The sequence below is a fragment of the Primulina eburnea genome, chromosome 3, assembly GCF_022965805.1.
Source record: "Primulina eburnea isolate SZY01 chromosome 3, ASM2296580v1, whole genome shotgun sequence".
NCBI classification, from domain to species: Eukaryota; Viridiplantae; Streptophyta; class Magnoliopsida; order Lamiales; family Gesneriaceae; genus Primulina; species Primulina eburnea.
In genome coordinates this window covers 48,706,627-48,726,898 of record NC_133103.1, presented here as the reverse complement: position 1 = coordinate 48,726,898, position 20,272 = coordinate 48,706,627, and the positions used below count along the sequence as shown (strand labels likewise).

General features: G+C 40.0%; 1 protein-coding gene and 1 long non-coding RNA gene across 2 annotated transcripts; both read left to right on the top strand.

Annotated features, from left to right (window-relative positions):
* The first annotated feature begins 650 nt into the window (after positions 1-650).
* On the top strand, positions 651-3,636 carry LOC140827771 (adenosylhomocysteinase). The gene is made up of 2 exons (XM_073190594.1): positions 651-1,472; positions 2,660-3,636. Exons 1-2 carry the CDS (start codon positions 762-764, stop codon positions 3,404-3,406), a joined length of 1,458 nt encoding a protein of 485 aa, XP_073046695.1. The 5' UTR covers positions 651-761; the 3' UTR covers positions 3,407-3,636.
* A 2,096-nt stretch (positions 3,637-5,732) lies between these two features.
* Positions 5,733-10,921, top strand: LOC140828530 (uncharacterized). The gene is made up of 3 exons (XR_012117259.1): positions 5,733-6,329; positions 10,124-10,180; positions 10,873-10,921. It is a non-coding gene; the product is annotated as an uncharacterized lncRNA (long non-coding RNA).
* Positions 10,922-20,272: the final 9,351 nt, after the last annotated feature.

The following is a 20,272-nucleotide window of genomic DNA, read 5'->3' as shown; positions in this document are numbered from 1 at the left end:
GCACATGTAGACAAATTTTTAACGAATTTTTTCCTAAGATTTTTTATGATACGTGGCAAAGTTATAACTAAATAAGGTTTATGGATATCCGGTTTTTGAGTGGGATGCCTCTATCAACTTGACTGATTACGGGTTTTGAATATCGACTTTTGGGTCGAGATGCATCTGTCAACCTGAAAAATTTAACACATAGCTTTTTTTTTCCCTATAATTAAGATATTATTTATTTTTGGACAGTTTGTTGAGTTTTAGACTCACATCAATAATTATAATTTATTAGTTATTTACTAATATATATTTATTTATTAATTATTAAATAAATATTGCTGTATGAAATTGAAATCCCCTAAAGACTCGCATCAATAATTATAATTTATTAGTTATTTACTAATATATATTTATTTATTAATTAATAAAATAAATATTGGTGTATAATGGAAATACCCCAAACCTTTACCAAACCCGGTAATCTCGGAGTCGGGTTATGTCGGCGGAAGCACATATCCGTGATATGACAAAAATACCCCGCAGCCTTTACCAGTTCCCTACCACCAACCCTACAAATCTCTACCCTCCAATTCTGACCAAAAAATCAACACGAACAAATCTCAACCGTCTATTTTCCACCATATAAACCCTGTTTATCCCCCTTCTTCTCCCGCACCCACTCTCTCTTCTCCAAAAACCTCACACAGAAAGAAGAGAGCAACCCAAATCTCTGATCCCACCACAGTGTAGATCTGCAGTACTTCGCTGTATCAATGGCACTTTCCGTCGAAAAGACTACCTCTGGCCGCGAGTACAAGGTCAAGGACATGTCCCAGGCCGACTTCGGCCGCCTGGAGCTTGATCTCGCCGAGGTTGAAATGCCTGGCCTCATGTCCTGCCGGACAGAGTTCGGGCCCTCGCAGCCGTTCAAAGGCGCCAAGATCACTGGAAGTCTCCACATGACCATCCAAACTGCAGTCTTGATCGAGACCTTGACCGCTCTGGGGGCTGAGGTGAGATGGTGCTCTTGCAACATCTTCTCTACCCAAGACCATGCCGCAGCTGCCATAGCCCGTGACAGCGCTGCCGTGTTCGCGTGGAAAGGTGAGACCTTGCAGGAGTACTGGTGGTGCACTGAGAGAGCCTTGGATTGGGGACCCGGTGGTGGGCCGGATCTGATTGTTGATGATGGTGGAGATGCTACTTTGTTGATTCACGAAGGGGTGAAGGCTGAGGAGGAGTATGAGAAAACGGGTAAGGTGCCGGATCCCAGTTCGACCGATAATGCGGAGTTCCAGCTTGTGCTGACTTTGATTCGAGATGGGTTGAAGACTGATCCGAAGAGGTACACGAAGATGAAGGAGAGATTGGTTGGTGTTTCGGAGGAGACCACTACTGGTGTGAAGAGGTTGTATCAGATGCAGGCTAATGGAACATTACTCTTCCCTGCGATTAATGTGAATGACTCTGTCACCAAGAGTAAGGTATGTTGTTTTCTAAGCAATCTTGTGTTAGATCTGGTGAATTTGTTGTTTGGAGTTTGAGTTAGTTTTGGTTTGGTTTGAACTTTTGGACTTTTAGTTGATTTAATTTAACTTGGTTTCTGCAAAAGAACCAATTCTTGAAGTTTTAGATCCGATCTGAATCTTTAATATTGGATCTGATGCAATTCTTGGATAGTATTCGTCTTCTGCTTTCAATGGAAAATAAAGCTTGTTATATTGATTATGCCAGATATTAATCTTTCAGATGTGATCTGAATCTTCCGTGATAGATCTGATGCAGTTTGTTGGATACTATTCTTGTGTTGTTTTCAGGGGATCAGAAAAATTGAATCTTTGAAACAAGTCAAGCTGTCTTGTTGAACTGTCCTATTTTCCCCTTGAAGGTCCAAGTATACATTGGGGCATATATTCTCTCATAAATAAGATCTATTGAAAAGCCTTAAACAGATAAATTTTGAAAATTTAATTCAAACTGAATTGAAAATTTAAATCAAACACTCTCTTTTGCCAACCAAACACCTTCCTTGCTGCTGTTTATTCCAGTTTTGAGAGCAGAGTATAACACAATTATCCAACTGTTCTGTTGCATCTGTATCCTTTAATTAATTTATAAAGCCCTTTTGCTCGCTTTATTCTGTCTCCTCCTTCAGCATGATAGCGGAATGATGGAAATTTATTTTCCCCATGCCACTCTTACTCCATCATTACTAACTAGACTCAGTTCAACTTTTGAGCTATATATATTACATTTGAATCTGAATCCTGTTACTAAAAGCTAATTATAGGAAGGCTCGTATGATTTAAAAATATCTCATTGAATTTACTTGTTCATGTCGATGCTTGCTAGAGATATTTTGGTTGATTTTGGTTGTGGTTCTGACTTCTGTGCCAGTTTGTTTGTTCTGTGAGATGGGTCGGGAAGATATATTATATCATTGTACATTTTATATTTATTTAGTTTGTAAAAAAAATAATTTATTTCTTTCTTATTCAAAAGGATTTTGGTGAATGCTTATTTTAAAATTTTGGATGATTGAGTTGCCATGTGTGGTACTTCATACGTATGCTATGGTAACCCTAAATGCATATATGCGATGGTAACCTTAATGCGTAATTGTTGTTTGTTGCTAAATATTGAATCATGTTTGATCTTTCTTAACTACCAGTTTGATAACTTGTATGGATGCCGCCACTCACTGCCTGATGGATTGATGAGAGCCACTGATGTGATGATTGCTGGAAAGGTTGGGGTCGTGTGCGGGTATGGAGATGTTGGAAAAGGCTGTGCCGCAGCGTTAAAACAAGCTGGTGCCCGTGTCGTTGTAACCGAGATTGATCCCATCTGTGCTCTTCAAGCTCTCATGGAAGGCTACCAAGTTCTAACACTCGAGGATGTCGTCTCTGAAGCTGATATCTTCGTCACCACCACCGGTAACAAGGACATCATTATGGTTGGCCACATGAAGAAGATGAAAAACAATGCCATAGTTTGCAACATTGGCCACTTTGACAATGAAATCGACATGCTTGGTCTTGAAACATACCCAGGTGTTAAGAAGATCACCATTAAGCCCCAAACTGACCGATGGGTTTTCCCAGAGACAAAGTCAGGAATCATCATCTTGGCTGAAGGTCGTCTCATGAACTTGGGATGTGCTACTGGACACCCTAGCTTCGTCATGTCCTGCTCATTCACCAACCAAGTCATCGCCCAACTTGAGCTCTGGAAGGAAAGGAAATCCGGCAAGTATAAGAAAGAAGTTTATGTCTTGCCCAAGCATCTCGACGAGAAGGTTGCAGCCCTCCACCTTGGAAAACTAGGAGCCAAGCTCACTAAGCTTAGCAAGGATCAGGCGGATTACATTAACGTAGCAGTCGAGGGTCCATACAAGCCTCCAAACTACAGGTATTAACACAATGCAATATTTTGGTGGATTCTGTTTTCATAATTTCAGATTGTGTGTGGTTTTGATATTTCCTTGGGGGTGTTTTGTGTTTGGAAGAAGAAATGGTCTCAGACCATGATAATAGTATTTTCGAATAATGGTTGAGTTACGGGCTGTGTTAGATTGCGACTTTCTTGTTTTATGAACTCATTTCCTACATCAATTTTTACTTTACTGAGAAATATTATGTTTTCTAACTTCTGTTGTGTTCTTTGTTTTATAATTTGTTTGGAATATTTTATTATCTTTTGCGATTGCTTAAATGGTATTCCACAATCCTCAACATACACTCTTATTTTTAAAAAAAATTGATGATTAATTTTTTCTAATATTTTATTGTTTCTATAGTCATATTATTTATTAACGGACCAAAAAACCAATTTTTTAAAATGGTTTTGTCTATTAGGCTTTTAGAAAAATATCCTTAGTACAGTAAACTATTTTTCATTCAATTGATTTTTACTCGTTCGGTTTGGTCGTTGGACTAACCGAGCCACGCAAGGTGATAACAACGAAGCTCTCCAAGTAAAAGAAGGGAAAAAAAAAAAAGAAAACAACAAGAAGGAAAAAAGAGAAATTGTGCTTGGATTGATTTTGATTTTTTTTTTAATATATAGATTTCAAATTCGTTCTATATTAATTTAATAGCAGGTCTTTGGTTTCATGGATCTTTATAGACAGATCAATCTTGTCCATATTTACAATAAAAATTAATATATTTGATATAAAAAATAAAATTTTTTCGTGGGTAACACATATAGAATATCCGTTTCACAAAATTGATCCGTGATTAGTTTTAATTTTAATTTGAATAATTTCAACATCGATTCCTCAAAATCTTTCTTAAATCCAGTTAATCAATTCCTCAAAATCTTTCTTAAATTGAGTTATTTGCTTTAGTTTAATTTTACAAGGTTTTGAAATCTCAAAATGTAAAAGATCTATAAAAATGTTAATACCATAATATCTTTATTTTTTATAAAGAATGTTTTTTTTTATAATGAATTTTTTCTTTGATTTTTAAAAACACGAGATTTTAATAATAAATTTAACGATGATTTTTCGCTATCTCACAATTTGCCTCCTTTCACTTCCAATCAAACCATCAATCCCCAAAGTTTAATAGCAAGAAATAGAAGCCAACAAGTCAACAATGCATGGAAAACTGAAAAAAGAATACATTTTAGTCTTGCTTGAGACCACATTGCCTAAAGTCGGAGACATCGCCTAATTTTTACTTTATAAAACATGTCCAGTAGTAGGTATAAGTAATGTAATTCAAAGGTGATGTTCGACGGTACCCGAATGCAACGAAAATTCCGATGGTGGGTCTATGTTAATCACGAGTCCTTCACATGATTACATGAACCCAATATAAATGGGAATTACCTATAAAGATTTCAAAGTGGATATCAAAACCATAGAAACCTTGTTTCATATATGATACTCATTAAAAAATATAAAGTTCGATTCCGATGAACGAGACTAGTCCATATTCAGATTCCGAACCTGATCTAAGTTTGAAATCACAAAAAAAAATCTTTATAAGAGGGTCGGGCTGCGCTCGCTCAAGTAGAAGACTGAAAATTTATCAACAACTAAGAATAAATAAAGTTTTCAAACTTGATATTTATAAAAAAAAACGTGGAGACCACACATGTGAAGTGTTGGACCCCTCATTCTAGGGTTCGCCTAGGCCAAGGCTTCAATGGTTGTCACCCACCCTCTCAACCACATGCTCGCTTTCTTGGGGCAGGCCAACACCCATGAGCTCGCTCCCTTTTCTTGTGTTTTTTCACAGCGACCCTTGCTTCTCTTGGCTTCACACATTGCACCTCTACCTGCTTGCTCTCTCTCCTAACTTCTTGCTTCATAGTACACTCCTTTAGAATTGTTATCAGTTTCGTGCTCGATCAAATTAATATTGCCCTTAGAAGCTCTCATACCAGGGACAACTTCTCATCCGAGTAACAACACCCCCCATGCCCCCCTTAACAATTCCCATCTCTCATGCTCACCTTCATGGGTTACCCTCACTCAATTAGAAATGGGTCTAGGGTCCAAGATGTTGGTATGAACTCAAGCTGGGCTGATCATATGATGGATCCATTTATGGGGTATTAACAGTCTCTTCCTCCCAAGTCGAGCTAAAACGTAGGTTCAAAATTTGATTATGATTTTCAGAAGAAATGATTTTTATCCAAACATTAAGTGTTTCCATATTATTCTTCTGTCCGAAGTCAAGTCCAGTTTCAGATTGATATGGAGTCTACTACTTGAAATGGCGGGCAGTTGATCTTTTTTTGATGTAGCAAGTAGGAGAAAACACCCCCGGATTCCCATAAAACAAAAAAGAATTCTTACCGTTGAGTTTGGAAAACATCGAAAGGAAGAGGTCCACGTGAATTAGATCGGTCAATAATGTGTTGCGTAATCATGATCTTGGCTTGAAAATGTGAGTTGTGGTCGAGTCATGCATTTCCCCCATTCTCTATTAATCCTTAAAATCTTGGAACAAGACAAAAGAAGAATGGTATTTGTCAAATCACTTTTACATATTTGTAGATGTACTTTCCACCATTCACCCATTTTATTTTAAATAGTCGGATTTGAATCGGGCTCCTCTATAAATACTTGTTAACTCCCTCATTCATTCTCTCCTATATACATCATACCTTCTCATCACTTCACTCACTAGCCTCGCCCCTAGCCACTCCTCGCCCCTCGCCCGCAGCCTCGCTCTTCCCCTACCACTTGTTCGATGTATCATGCCTCGCCCTCACCCCCACAGCTTGCCCTCTCCCCACGCCCACCAACTGCTCGACAATCTGTGAAGTCCAAAGACACGAATGCTTGCTTTCCTAGGCTAGCTCTTGCCCCGACTTCAATGGTTCATTTTCTTGTTCCCTTATCCCTTTACTTCAAACATTTTCATATGGTTCTTTCGGGTTAATTTTTCTCCCCTACTTGCTTAATTTCTTTTAAAATCCATGTCTTCCTCCGATTCTCAGTTTAATTCTTGAAGTGATTCCAAAAGAATTAGGGAGTCTGATGAGACTAGAATCTCTTGTGCAATCGAGAAACAAAATCTTGTACTTTCCAACTCTCAAGATGAGGAAGTCGTAAACCATAGTCTCCCTAGTAAGGAAATTCGTCACGTGAATCAACAAATGAACATAGTCAATGCTGATACACTATGATATGACCACATATCCTCCAACATTTCTCCTACCAGTTAGTCAGAACTTAGGACTTCAAGGCACATTCATTATCCCAACCTGCAAAGATCGACCATATCTAGCTCCAAGGGTTACTATACCTTTTTCCAATATCAGCTAGAGGCAGCTTTCCGTTTTCCTCTATCCGAGTTCTTTCAGGAACTTAGCAGTTATTACCAGGCGTACCTAGACCAACTTACCCCCAACACTTTCTGCTCAATATGTAGCTTTGCGGTATTATTCCGAGCTCTAAACCTTCATCTAGATTGCACATCTTTCTCCTACTTTTTGTTCTTGTAAAAGTCGAAAGATGGGCCTTTCTACGTAACTTCTCGATCCAGTCGCAAGATCTTTGATGGAGCACCCAGTCATGTGAAGGATTGGAGAAAATACTTCTTCTTCATCCAACTTCCTAAAGAATGGATGTGTACCACATAGTGGTATATCACTTTCACTAAACCGACACTTCCCAAAGAATTTAAAAGGAAAAAACATACTTGTACATAAGGAGATCATTAGTAAACCAATGTTTTAGTATTCCCAAAATTTTATCCGAAGATCTCCAATACTATGCCGGATTAAGTCCCGCAAAAATCAAACTGAAAGGCGAAGTCAGTACACACTCCCTTCTTTCTACCTTACTCCGTTTCAGTTCTTACTTATATTACTCCTTGATCACAATCTCATATGGTTTTTTGTTCTTATTTGCCACCTTTTTTATACACTGAGGATAATTTCTCACAGATAATTGAAGGACAATTTGACCCGACGGTTGAATAACATGTCATGTGAATCCATATAAAGGAGTAGAGATAGGCTGAAATACGAATCCTTTCACTTTCATTTTATCCAAAGTTATTTTAAACAAAATATTCACCGAGCTTCTACTATCAATAAAGATTCTCGCCGCATCATAATTAGCAAAGGTAATCGTCACCAACTATGTATCATTATGTGGAGCCACAACGCCCCAGAGGTTTTTCGAGCGAAATCTAATGGTAGGATCTTGTGGTAAGTTCAGATCCCTACATATCTAAAAAATCTCCAACCTCCTTCAGTGTGCCTTCCGAGCTCGCCAGAAGTCTCCATCAAAAGCGCATCCTGAGATCATATTAATCATTTCTGTCGTAGGAAGATTATCCTATTATCCTCGTTCACCCTCCTCCTTTGATTGTTAGGTTCTAAAGGGACATCTTGACCACTTAGCTCTCTTCTCGACTCTTCTACTCTATGTTTTATTCATGGAGGACCCGACCTCGCCTAAGAGGCGGATGAAACTTTGGGCGACCTCTAGATGGGGCTCCCTCTCGCCTATGAGGTGGGGGTAACTTAGGACCCCTCTCGGTCCTTTGCGATTTCTCCCAGTTCACTTTTGTTTCCCTCACCTCCATCATTTTATCTCGATTCATTGCTAAGGAAACCTAGGGCGAGAATTGCCCTTTTTCTCTTCTCTTTCACTCATACCTCTCTTTCTACTCCCTCTCTCCATCCCTCAATTCTACTTCCTCCCGGCCTCTGCTCCATGTTTTTTTGTCGTTGTGCATACTCGAGATTCACGTATTTTTCTGCTCGAGCTAAAAGATCATCATAGCTCAATGGATGTTTATTGAGTAGTGACTTGAAAAATTCTTCTATTTTATTCCTTGGATAAATGCACTTATCATAATGTCAGGTGTAACCGCGGGTAATTCTAGCGCTGCGTTATTGAAGCATTGGTTAAACTCTCGCAAAGTTTCACTTTCTTGTTTCTTCATTACAAACAAGCTTAGATAATACTTCTGGCACCTCTTGCTTCAAGCAAATCGGTGTAAGAAAGCCATAGAAAATTCCTCAAAAGACCGTATGAAGATGAGTTGTAGCGTAGTTGAACTGATTTCACTAACGTACCTAGGAACACCCTGCACCTTACCACCTCTGAGTATTGATGCAACACCACATTCTCAAATCTTCCCAAATGTTCTTCAGGATCGGTACATCAATCGTACTCTCCTATTCTTGATTGCCTAAACTTGGAGGAAGTTCTTCTTCTAAAATGGTAGGGGAAAAAGACTCTATCTCTTCGGCGTTGGAGATATGTTCTCCAAAAGCTGCCTCAATATTCTTATCTCCTTACATAGCTCCTCCATCTCAAGATTCTCTCCACTTTCAGCATTCTCATCATGTTCTTTTCATTGATCACGATCTTAGACAAATGTGAATTTCTGATTCTTTTGCATGACCTCTTCTAGTGTTTTGGTAATGAATAGGCGATACTAACTTAAAATATAGATTTCAATTCCGATCGATGAAACTAGTAGAATTCAAACTCCGGACCTGATCTAAGCTTGAAATCACGAAAAAACCATTAGAAGGGGGTCGGGAGGATATCCCGGCATAGCCCCACCGACACTCAAATCAAAGATTGAAAATGTATCAACAGCTAAGGGCGCTTTTTGACATTAATATATTGAACGAATAAATGATGTTATCAAACCTGATATTCATAAGAGAAAACGTGGGGACCACACGTGTAAAGTGTGTGTAATGCCCGGAAAATTAATCCTAATAATCGGTAATTATTGAGTTATAATTTGATATGATTATGAAAGGATTAATCGGGATAAGAAATACACATAAGTGTGAAAAGTGTGTGTATTGGTGCAAAGGACTCACGCACATGCGCGAGCTAATGCGCGCACATGCGCGCATTGGACAGTAGGCTTCGCGCATATGCGCGGAGTGACTACACGCATATGCGCGAAAGAGGCAGTAGGGTGCCTCGAGATGAAAGTTCCCTCGCGCACATGCGCTGATCGATGCGCGCATATGCGCGAGGCGAGGTGAGCGGCACGCGCGAGGACGAGGGTCTCGCGCATATGCGCGAAGACATGCGTGCATATGTGCGAGAGGCTGTGCGCTGAATCTCCAGCTGACACGTATCGATGTTTGCATGTAATATATATACATATACATTGCTTCATTTCTGAAATGGAGACAGCAAATCAGCCGAGGAATGAAGCGTAGCTTTTGGCAATTCAAAATCCTACCGTGCAAAATCCGTCTGTCCAAATCGTAATCCGACTTCGGTACGGAAATCCTATCGACGTAGGCTACACTTTGACATAAGTTTTGCTACGTTTTGACATGCTTTGAAAGTATGCTATTGTCAGAATTGAATGGAATTCATATATGACGTTCTTGACATCATAGACATCATAGAATCGAAGTCAGATTTAGAAACGGACTGATTATGGAATTGTTATGAATTTTTAGGGTATATTGATTTATACCGGACAGATTTGGATTATGAATCGATTACAGTTTATATTGGATATGGGTTATAGATTGTAATTGATAGATGTTGAGATGGTATTGACGGGAATAGTGAAATGATACTGTTATGCCGTTGATTTTGAATTAAATTCAGATTGATCAGATTGTTATCGATTTTGGAGGTATATTGATATGAGATTATTGATATTGTCAGTACCAGACAGGCTTTGAATTCAGGACTTCGACTGAGCCAGAAACCGACGAAAGAAAGGTATAAGTCAATGTGGTATTGGGAGATGGACTTGAGTCGGTTTAGACTTGGGTTTCCCTAAATCACATACTTTATGTTATTGCATGGATATTTGCATTACATTGATTAATGTACTTGTTCTCTTGTATTTAGATGACAGGTATTAGACAAGTTGTCTTGTGACAGAAGTGCCGGATAGTGGTGGTATCGCCACGGCACATTGCACTATGTCTCAAGATAGGATGCTAGTGATAGAGCTACAGTCCTTGACGGTTAGGTCAGGACACTGGATGTTTGGTTATATCGAGTAATGGAATCTATTACGGAATTCGATATAGGAACACCATATTTGGTTATATCGAGTAAAGGGTATTGGAATTCTTCTATTACGGAATTCGATATAGGAATACCAGGGCACTGGTTATATCGAGTAATAGATATTATGGTTCCATCCTTTACGGAATTCGATATAGGAATACCACATCTGGAAACCGGGATCCCTAGACTAGGATTGAGTCTAGTCTGAATTATGATTGATGTCGACAGTTTGATTTGATATTGTTTATGTTTCAGATTTTGATACGTATTCATGTTACCTGATTACATGCTTTATATGATTTATATGACTGCATGTTTCATTGATTTATACTGGGAATTATATTCTCACCGGTATATCCGGCTGTTGTCTTGTCTGTATGTGTACTTGACAACAGGTGGGGACAGGTCCAGGGTCGAGGAGATGAAGAGCTAGATCGTGATTAGAGTGGTGGCACCGGACTTGGACTAGATGTAGGGTTAAACACTTGACTTTAGTTTAAACCCTAGTTTGAATAAATGTTGAAATACAGGATTTGTATTTTATATACTGATATGTATATATGTTGTATATCACTACGTTCCGCAGTTTAAAAAAAAAAATTTAGACCCTGTTTTATTATTGATTAATTGGTCCAATGATGATTAAGAACTTGATTAGCGTCCGGGTCCCCACAACAGGTGGTATCAGAGCGATAGATCCTTGAGATTGAGATAGGAGATAGTGAGCGGGGTAGAATGTGTTTTCTTTCCTGCTTTTGATTGCTAGCATGATTCCTGTTTTAATACATGTTACCTGACTTATCTGCTATTGATATGGTATTGTGTATTATTGGAATGGATCAGCTGTAAGATGATCCAGGGAGACTTGAAATAGGATTATTGTTGGAATTGCTAACCCTTTTGGTTATCAGATATGCCTCCGAGAAGAATGCCAGAACAGGGGAGTACCTCGAATCCTCCCATGGATGTGACACCTACAGCAATGGAGAAATTGCTGAAACGGTTTCAGTCATTTCACCCACCGACTTTGAAAGGAACGGAGAACTCCGTGGATTGTGAAAGTTGGTTGGACGACATTGAATCACTGTTTGACTCTTTGGAGTATACGGAGGAAAAGAGGGCGAAACTGATAATACACCAGTTGCATGACGTTGCTAAACACTGGTGGATCACGACAAAAAGGGCATTGGAACAGCGAGGTACGACCATTACCTAGAATGTGTTCAAATCTGAATTTTATCTACGGTTCTTTCCAGTATCTTATAGGAAGGACAAGGGAGCCGAATTTGCAAACCTGAAACAAGGCCAGTTGAACATTGAGGATTATGTGGCTAAGTTCTCTACACTACTTCGATTCGCTCCCCATGTCGCTGAGCATGATGAGGCCGTTGCAGACCAGTTCATAAATGGCCTGAATCCAGAAATTTTTACGCTGGTAAATACTGGGAGGCCCAACAACTTCACCGATGCCCTAAACAGAGCCAAGGGAGCCGAGGCAGGCCTGATGAGGCAGAAAGAGGCTTCGTTTGTGGTTCCAGTATGGGGACAACAACCACCTCCTCGATTTGAAGGTGGCAGCAGCAGCAGTACCGGAAAGAAGGATTTCTTGAAGGCTAGAGGGAAGCAATTCAAGAAATCAGGGACTACCTCGTCCAGTTCGAGTGGCTCGAGACAGATCGGTCAGAGCCAAAGTTATACTGGACCATACTGTGGTACTTGTGGAGGGAGACATTCCACAGATCAGTGCCGAGGAGTAGTTGGCAGCTGTCGTATCTGTAAACAGCAGGGACACTTTGCCCGAGTGTGTCCCCAGAGGAGTGCCCAGGGATCACAGGCAGCTGCGTCATCGGGATCCGTGGCTCAGGCAGGGAGACGATCCTCTGCCGTTCATTCCTTTCAGCCAGCACCGTCTACTCTGTCACAGCAGAGGCCAGGAGGGGGCCAGATCGTGAGCCAGCCTCCGAGACAGCAGGCCAGAGTTTTTGCTTTGACCGAGGAACAGGCACAAGATGCACCTGATGATGTAGTTGCAGGTAACTGTTTTATTTCTGGTTATCCTGCATATGTATTGATTGATACTGGTGCATCACATACTTTTATGTCTGAGCGATTTGCTTTAATGCATTCATTGCCTGTGGAGTCCTTAGCTACTGTAGTATCTGTCACGTCTCCGTTAGGAACAGGTTTGATATCGGGGAAATCTGTGAAATCATGTATACTGCAGTACGATGGGCATATGATTGAGTTAGACTGTATTGTGCTTGGTTTATCCGATTTTGATTGTATTGTCGGTATCGACATGTTGATCAAGTACCGGGCTACAGTCGATTGTTTCCACAAGGTAGTTCGATTCAGACCTGAGATGGCTAAGGAGTGGAAATTTTATGGTAAGGGTTCTCGTGCTAGAATTCCTTTGATATCTGCAATAAATATGACTCGATTATTGCAGAAGGGAGCGGATAGATTCCTGGTATATTCAGTTGATTTACTGAAAACGAGCCCAGCATTGGCGGATTTGCCAGTGGTGTGTGAGTTTGCTGATGTCTTTCCAGACGAGATTCCTGGATTGCCTCCGATTCGGGAGATAGACTTCAGCATTGAGTTAATGCCAGGAACAGTTCCGATTTCGAGAGCTCCTTACAGGATGGCACCGATTGAATTGAAAGAATTGAAAGAACAGTTGGAGGATTTACTGGCCAAGGGATATATCGGACCGAGTGTATCTCCTTGGGGTGCTCCAGTACTGTTCGTGAGGAAGAAAGATGGGTCGATGAGACTTTGTATCGACTACCGGCAGCTGAACAAAGCAACGGTACAGAATAAATACCCATTGCCTCGTATTGATGATTTATTTGATCAGCTGCAGTGTTCATCTGTATATTCCAAGATCGATCTGAGATCGGGATACCATCAACTGAGAGTCAGGGACTCTGATCTCTCAAAGACTGCATTTAGAACTAGGTATGGACACTATGAATTTATTGTCATGCCATTTGGATTGACGAATGCACCAGCGGTATTTATGGGATTGATGAACCGCGTCTTTCAGAAATACTTGGATGATTTTGTTATCATATTCATTGATGATATATTGATTTATTCGAAGAATATGATTGAGCATGCTAATCATCTGAGGACGGTGTTGAGAATTTTGAGGGCAGAGAAACTGTATGCTAAATTGTCGAAATGCGAGTTTTGGCTGAAACAGGTTGTGTTTTTGGGTCATATTATATCGGGAGACGGTATATCAGTTGATTCCAGTAAGGTTGAGGCAGTGATTTCTTGGCCGAGACCTACATCTGTGCCGGAAATTCGCAGTTTTATGGGTTGGCAGGGTATTACCGACGTTTTATCCCGGATTTTTCGAGTATTGCCAAACCAATTACTCAGCTAACTCAGAAAAATGCTCCATTTGTCTGGTCTGAGGAATGTGAGACCAGTTTTCTTGAGCTAAAGAAGAGATTGACCAGTGCTCCTGTGTTGACGATTCCTTCAAGCACTGGTGGATTTGTTGTTTACTGCGATGCATCTCACCGAGGATTGGGTTGTGTATTGATGCAACGGGGGCATGTGATTGCTTATGCCTCGAGACAGCTGAAACCCCATGAAACTCGATATCCAATTCATGATCTTGAATTGGCAGCTATAGTCTTTGCATTAAAGATATGACGACACTACCTGTACGGTGAGAAATTCGAAATATATTCTGATCATAAAAGCTTGAAATATCTGTTTTCACAATCTGAATTGAATATGAGACAGAGAAGATGGCTGGATTTATTGAAAGACTTCGATTGTGAAATCAAGTATTATCCAGGGAAATCCAACGCAGCAGCAGATGCGCTGAGTCGAAAGGTATGTGCACTATCCTTATCGACGATAGGTGTTTCGAATTTGATTGAAAACTGTTGTTTGTCTGGATTAGTATTTGAGACAGATCAGAGACCAATGAGATTATATACTATTCAAGCGGAACCAGAGCTGATTTTGAAAATTAAAGCGGCTCAAAGAGTTGATCAGAATGTGCAGAAGTCGATTGCTTTGGTCAAAGCTGGACATCGGTCAGAATATCAGGTCCAAAATGGTACTTTGTATGTGAATAATCGTCTTGTTGTACCGAATGTTTTGGAGTTGAGACAGCGGATACTGACAGAAGCACACAACAGTCGATTTAGCATTCATCCTGGTGGCAGGAAAATGTATAATGATTTGAAGACACAATATTGGTGGAAACAAATGAAAGCAGACATTGCTACATTTGTATCAAAGTGTCTGAATGGCCAACAGGTGAAGGCTGAACGAAAGAAACCAGGAGGATTGTTACAGAGTTTGTCTATTCCTGAATGGAAATGGGATCATATTTCCATGGATTTTGTGACACAATTACCGAGATCCTCCCGAGGTTATGATGCGATTTGGGTCGTGATTGATCGATTGACCAAATCGGCATGTTTCATTCCATACAAGATGACCTACAGATACGATCAGATGGCCGATATCTACGTCAAGGAAGTTGTCAGACTGCACGGAGTGCCGAAGTCGATTGTTTCAGACCGTGATTCTCGGTTTACTTCGCACTTCTGGCAGAGTTTGCAGCAAGCTCTCGGTACGAAGTTGCATTTGAGTACCGCATATCATCCACAGACTGATGGACAGTCAGAGCGTACGATTCAGACATTGGAAGATATGCTGAGAGCTGTAGTGCTGGATTTTAGCACTAATTGGCAAGATGCATTGCCTCTTTGCGAGTTTTCGTACAACAATAGCTATCAAACAAGTATTGAGATGGCTCCATTCGAAGCGTTGTACGGAAAGAAATGTCGATCGCCTCTTTACTGGGATGATATCTCTGAAGTTCCTGAGACTGGACCGGATATGATCAGAGATATGACTGAGAAAGTAAAACTGATTCAGCAGAAAATGAAGGCAGCTCAGGACAGACAAGCCAAATATGCCAACCTCAGACGACGACCGTTGGTATTTGAGGCTGGAGACCGAGTGTTCCTGAAAATTTCACCTTTCAGAGGAGTTGTCAGATTTGGCAAGAAAGGGAAGTTGTCTCCACGATACGTCGGTCCATATGAAATTCTAGAAAAGATAGGAGATCGTGCCTATCGACTAGCATTGCCGCCTTCATTATCTGGAATACATGATGTTTTTCATGTATCGATGCTGCGGAAATATCTCCCTGATGATTCACACGTGATTCAACCAGACGAGGCAGAACTTGATGAAAATCTGAGTTATATTGAAAAGCCGATCCGGATTATCGATCGTAAAGAAAAACAGCTCAGAACGAAAATGATTCCATTGGTAAAAGTACAATGGACTCGTCATGGTGTTGAAGAAGCCACGTGGGAGACTGAATCTGACATGAGACAGGAATTCCCAGCATTGTTTCACTGATGTAAATACGTACTCGCCTGTAATTACATTTCTTCTTAATGATATGATTTGATTGCCTGTGATTTCGAGGACGAAATCGTATCTTAGAGGGGGAGAAATGTAATGCCCGGAAAATTAATCCTAATAATCGGTAATTATTGAGTTATAATTTGATATGATTATGAAAGGATTAATCGGGATAAGAAATACACATAAGTGTGAAAAGTGTGTGTATTGGTGCAAAGGACTCACGCACATGCGCGAGCTAATGCGCGCACATGCGCGCATTGGACAGTAGGCTTCGCGCATATGCGCGGAGTGACTACATGCATATGCGCGAAAGAGGCAGTAGGGTGCCTCGAGATGAAAGTTCCCTCGCGTACATGCGCTGATCGATGCGCGCATATGCACGAGGCGAGGTGAGCGGCACGCGCGAGGACGAGGGTCTCGCGCATATGCGCGAAGACATGCGCGCATATGCGCGAGAGGCTGTGCGCTGAATCTCCAGCTGACACGTATCGATGTTTGCATGTAATATATATTCATATACATTGCTTCATTTCTGAAATGGAGACAGCAAATCAGCCGAGGAATGAAGCGTAGCTTTTGGCAATTCAAAATCCTACCGTGCAAAATCCGTCTGTCCAAATCGTAATCCGACTTCGGTACGGAAATCCTATCGACGTAGGCTACACTTTGACATAAGTTTTGCTACGTTTTGACATGCTTTGAAAGTATGCTATTGTCAGAATTGAATGGAATTCATATATGACGTTCTTGACATCATAGACATCATAGAATCGAAGTCAGATTTAGAAACGGACTGATTATGGAATTGTTATGAATTTTTAGGGTATATTGATTTATACCGGACAGATTTGGATTATGAATCGATTACAGTTTATATTGGATATGGGTTATAGATTGTAATTGATAGATGTTGAGATGGTATTGACGGGAATAGTGAAATGATACTGTTATGCCGTTGATTTTGAATTAAATTCAGATTGATCAGATTGTTATCGATTTTGGAGGTATATTGATATGAGATTATTGATATTGTCAGTACCAGACAGGCTTTGAATTCAGGACTTCGACTGAGCCAGAAACCGACGAAAGAAAGGTATAAGTCAATGTGGTATTGGGAGATGGACTTGAGTCGATTTAGACTTGGGTTTCCCTAAATCACATACTTTATGTTATTGCATGGATATTTGCATTACATTGATTAATGTACTTGTTCTCTTGTATTTAGATGACAGGTATTAGACAAGTTGTCTTGTGACAGAAGTGCCGGATAGTGGTGGTATCGCCACGGCACATTGCACTATGTCTCAAGATAGGATGCTAGTGATAGAGCTACAGTCCTTGACGGTTAGGTCAGGACACTGGATGTTTGGTTATATCGAGTAATGGAATCTATTACGGAATTCGATATAGGAACACCATATTTGGTTATATCGAGTAAAGGGTATTGGAATTCTTCTATTACGGAATTCGATATAGGAATACCAGGGCACTGGTTATATCGAGTAATAGATATTATGGTTCCATCCTTTACGGAATTCGATATAGGAATACCACATCTGGAAACCGGGATCCCTAGACTAGGATTGAGTCTAGTCTGAATTATGATTGATGTCGACAGTTTGATTTGATATTGTTTATGTTTCAGATTTTGATACGTATTCATGTTACCTGATTACATGCTTTATATGATTTATATGACTGCATGTTTCATTGATTTATACTGGGAATTATATTCTCACCGGTATATCCGGCTGTTGTCTTGTCTGTATGTGTACTTGACAACAGGTGGGGACAGGTCCAGGGTCGAGGAGATGAAGAGCTAGATCGTGATTAGAGTGGTGGCACCGGACTTGGACTAGATGTAGGGTTAAACACTTGACTTTAGTTTAAACCCTAGTTTGAATAAATGTTGAAATACAGGATTTGTATTTTATATACTGATATGTATATATGTTGTATATCACTACGTTCCGCAGTTTAAAAAAAAAAAATTTAGACCCTGTTTTATTATTGATTAATTGGTCCCAATGATGATTAAGAACTTGATTAGCGTCCGGGTCCCCACAGTGTGGGACATCTCGTTCTAGGGTTCGCCTAGGCCAGGCCTTCAATGGTTGTCACCCACCCTCTCAACCATAGGCTCGCCTTCTTGGGGGCCGACACCCACAAGCTCGCTTCCCTTGCTTGTGTTTCTTCACGGCGACCCTCGTTTCTCCTAGCTTCACGCTCTGCATCTCCACCTGCTTGCTATCTTTCCCAACTTCTTGCTTTATAGCACATTCATTTTGATTCTTATGAGTTTCTTGCCCCGTAGAAGCTCTTCTACATGGAGACAACTCCTCATCCTAGTATCATACTTAAATTATTATGTCTCACATGAAAAACCAATAAGGGTTTGCTCAAACGTCATTGAATCAAATCTAAAGTCTGAACGGTATAGCAAATGTTATAACTAGTCTCATGGCCGACTCGAGGGCCAGGCTCAAGAAGGACCTGTCTCATGGCCGATTTTGTGCGAGTTTCCAAAAAATTTAACATCTAGCCAAACATGATATCTGGTTCAACTGAACTTCAAACCAATATCAACATAAGCCTAAAACAAAGAATTTTCCCCACATCAACCCTAAAAAAAGAAAGATCAAACAGTTAGATATGTTATCAACAGTTTTGGAGATGCAAACTTAGTTTATACGCTACAAAAGGCAAAAACTATTTAAGTGATCAGCAGAAGTAATTTAACCGGATTCTATTACTAACATTACCCTTTATATCGGCATCTAGACTCCACATGTTTAGTTTTGAAAAATTTCTCGTCGAGTTAAGGCAAAAAATTAACTTCAATTTTATAACCACAGGCCCGAGCATACATGCATTCATTGACAGAGGGTCTGCGCTTAAGTTGATTTGCAGATATCCTCTATAATCAAGACAAATCACACTCTACATCGAACTAAGATTGAAGGGTCATAGAAAATGGACTTAGCATTAAAGAAAGCCCCCAAAATGAGACATCGAACTTCAAGAAACAAAAACCAAGAAAAGTTGAACTCTGCCAACTGCAAGGCATACAAAGTCACCATCTTCAATCAAAATCTCAAATTTTACATATTATTCCACGAGCCCATATGCTAAGTTGAGTTGTTCACTAATCTCCCCTTGCACACCTGGTAATCACTTCACAACCTCTTCTGTAATGGTTAGCCACACCAGGACCTCTACAGTTGTAATATGAAACCCCTGGATCCTCACACGGCACCAAATCCCTTTTCAAAGTGTCGTAGCTAATATACCTCTTTTGCATCAGTAAAATCCTCCGATTACTCTCGGAATCCATCTCCAAATCAGCTTCTGAGCACTCCCCAATCTTCCCTGCACCAACCCTTTTCACCATTTCATTCAATTCACCAGTTTTCACAGGATTTAGCTCCGAAATTGAGGCCCCGGGACAGGTTTTAAGCTGGATTTGCGAGATGAATAATGCTACCAAGAAAATAGTGCGGAAAGGTGGAGTCTTGGGCATTTTGTTGGTCACGGGGGGCTCAATTTTTTCCTCGTTTTTGCAATGAAATGATGAAGGGAGTGAGATCACATGTTAGTCAGTTTTTGAGTGGAAAAGGAAAATGGTGTCCAGTTGTTTAAGCGTGGGTGGACGGCCGAAGGGGTGTGTATTTCAAGGGTCGTAGGTGGGCAGACGAGGTTGCCTTTTGTGTGCGTTCCATCTTTCTCTTGTTTTATTCTAAAGGAAACTATATTAAGACATCTTAAAAAAAAAGGGTTAATTTGGAATCAGTACATGAAATAAATAAAATTTGGTTTTAGTACTTGGAGTGAGAAATTTTATTTAAAAATACCAAAAATGTCCTTATTCTCTATTAGATTTTAATTGATCCTCGCGCTTCACAAAATGGTATCAGAGCATAATTAATTTATTTCAAACACAAGATTTATTATTACAATAGAAACTAAAATATTTGAGGAGGAGAATTTTCGAAAAATTATGAATCCGAACTTAGGTTCGAGAAAAATAATTTACAAGATTTATTCCAATATTTTGGAATATACACAACTTCATCTAACTATTGTTACATATCAGAAGAAGAAAGGGACACTACAGCACCCTCAGGTAAATCCTCAGGTAAACTTATTATTCAAGCAAATAAGTTTCTGGAGATAGTACCAGACCCCTCTAAGCTCTCTTTGGATCTTAGAGAAATCCAGAAAACAGTACAAAATTATGGCAACATGCTATATTTTGTACCCCAACGAGTTGAAGAGATCCTTAAAAACCAGGAAGAAAGTCTTGGAATATTAAAGGATATTCAAACAAGAATTCAGAAACTAGAATAACAATCAGGTTCTAGTAAAGAACTTCAGGAGGAT

What these genes read in the sequence shown, in the direction of transcription:
- LOC140827771 (XM_073190594.1), top strand. Translation starts at nt 762, where the DNA reads ATGGCACTTTCCGTCGAAAAGACTACCTCTGGCCGCGAGTACAAGGTC. An exon ending in ACTCTGTCACCAAGAGTAAG is followed by an intron (nt 1,473 to 2,659) that starts GTATGTTGTTTT and finishes CTTAACTACCAG; the next exon opens with TTTGATAACTTGTATGGATG.